General features: G+C 54.4%; 1 protein-coding gene across 1 annotated transcript in view; it reads right to left on the reverse strand.

Moving 5' to 3' along the window:
• Positions 1–915, reverse strand: part of LOC102043817 (HYDIN axonemal central pair apparatus protein) — a 68,293-nt gene that overhangs the window by 30,777 nt on the left and 36,601 nt on the right. The window contains 1 exon segment of the mRNA XM_031062324.1: positions 534–662. Within this exon segment, the coding sequence (XP_030918184.1) occupies positions 534–662 (129 nt within the window).

The following is a 915-nucleotide window of genomic DNA, read 5'->3' on the forward strand; positions in this document are numbered from 1 at the left end:
GGTGCGGCTGGCAGCACTTGCTCCACCTGCCGAGCACGACCCGACACAGCTCATCAGGGCTCTAGCGGTAACGCTCTGTCCTCGTCCTCTGTTGCTCTCTCCGTTTCTCATTTTCTCTCTCACTCTCTTTCCTGTCCCCTTCTGGTCGGGACCATACCCTTTCTTTACCAATAAACAGTTTTCAGATATAAGGCTGCGTTTGTGCCTTATTTTCATCTGAGAAATCTATCAAAAAGAATTCTCCTCTACTCCCCTTACAGCAGGACAGACAGTGACCCACACACCTGTGCCTCCTGCCGGTGTGTGCCCAGAGCCACCCACCAGCCAAGGTCATTGGGAAGTCTATCAGGAGAGCACTTGTTTGACCTTCTCTGGCCCCAGCAGAAATTGCTTACAGCTCTGGTCTCTCTCATGGCTGGGTTTGGGGTTCTCCCCTTCGACTTTCCCCCCCCCTCCTCCCCCCAGCTTTTTTCCCTTTAAAACTCTCCTGGGCCACCTGACACAGGGCTGGGGTCATCACTTGTGCTACTTACAGTGGTGGGGTTGACCAGAAACACACCAGGCAGATGCTGGTCTGCAGGGCTAGGGTTTAGCACCCAGTTGAAGTCAATCTTGCCAGTGTTCTCCAGGGTGACCTTGCTGTGATGAATTTCATTAAACATCTGGAGAGAAGGCACAGGAGAGTGAAGTTACAGACCCAGGCCTGCTGCTGGGAATCTCCTTCCTCTCTCCTGGGGTTGAAAGCAGACACATCATGGGAGCAGGGAGGAGATAGGGGCACTTGGGAACCCGGGGAGCCCCCAAGCACAGGGCACCTGCACAGCACCAGGGAGCTCTGGCAGCACACAGAGCTATGGTAACAACCATGTGAGGGCCAGCAATAAATGAACCAGGGCACACAGGCCCTCTGCACTC

The sequence above is a fragment of the Geospiza fortis genome, unplaced genomic scaffold (genome assembly GCF_000277835.1).
Source record: "Geospiza fortis unplaced genomic scaffold, GeoFor_1.0 scaffold18, whole genome shotgun sequence".
Taxonomy (NCBI): domain Eukaryota; kingdom Metazoa; phylum Chordata; class Aves; order Passeriformes; family Thraupidae; genus Geospiza; species Geospiza fortis.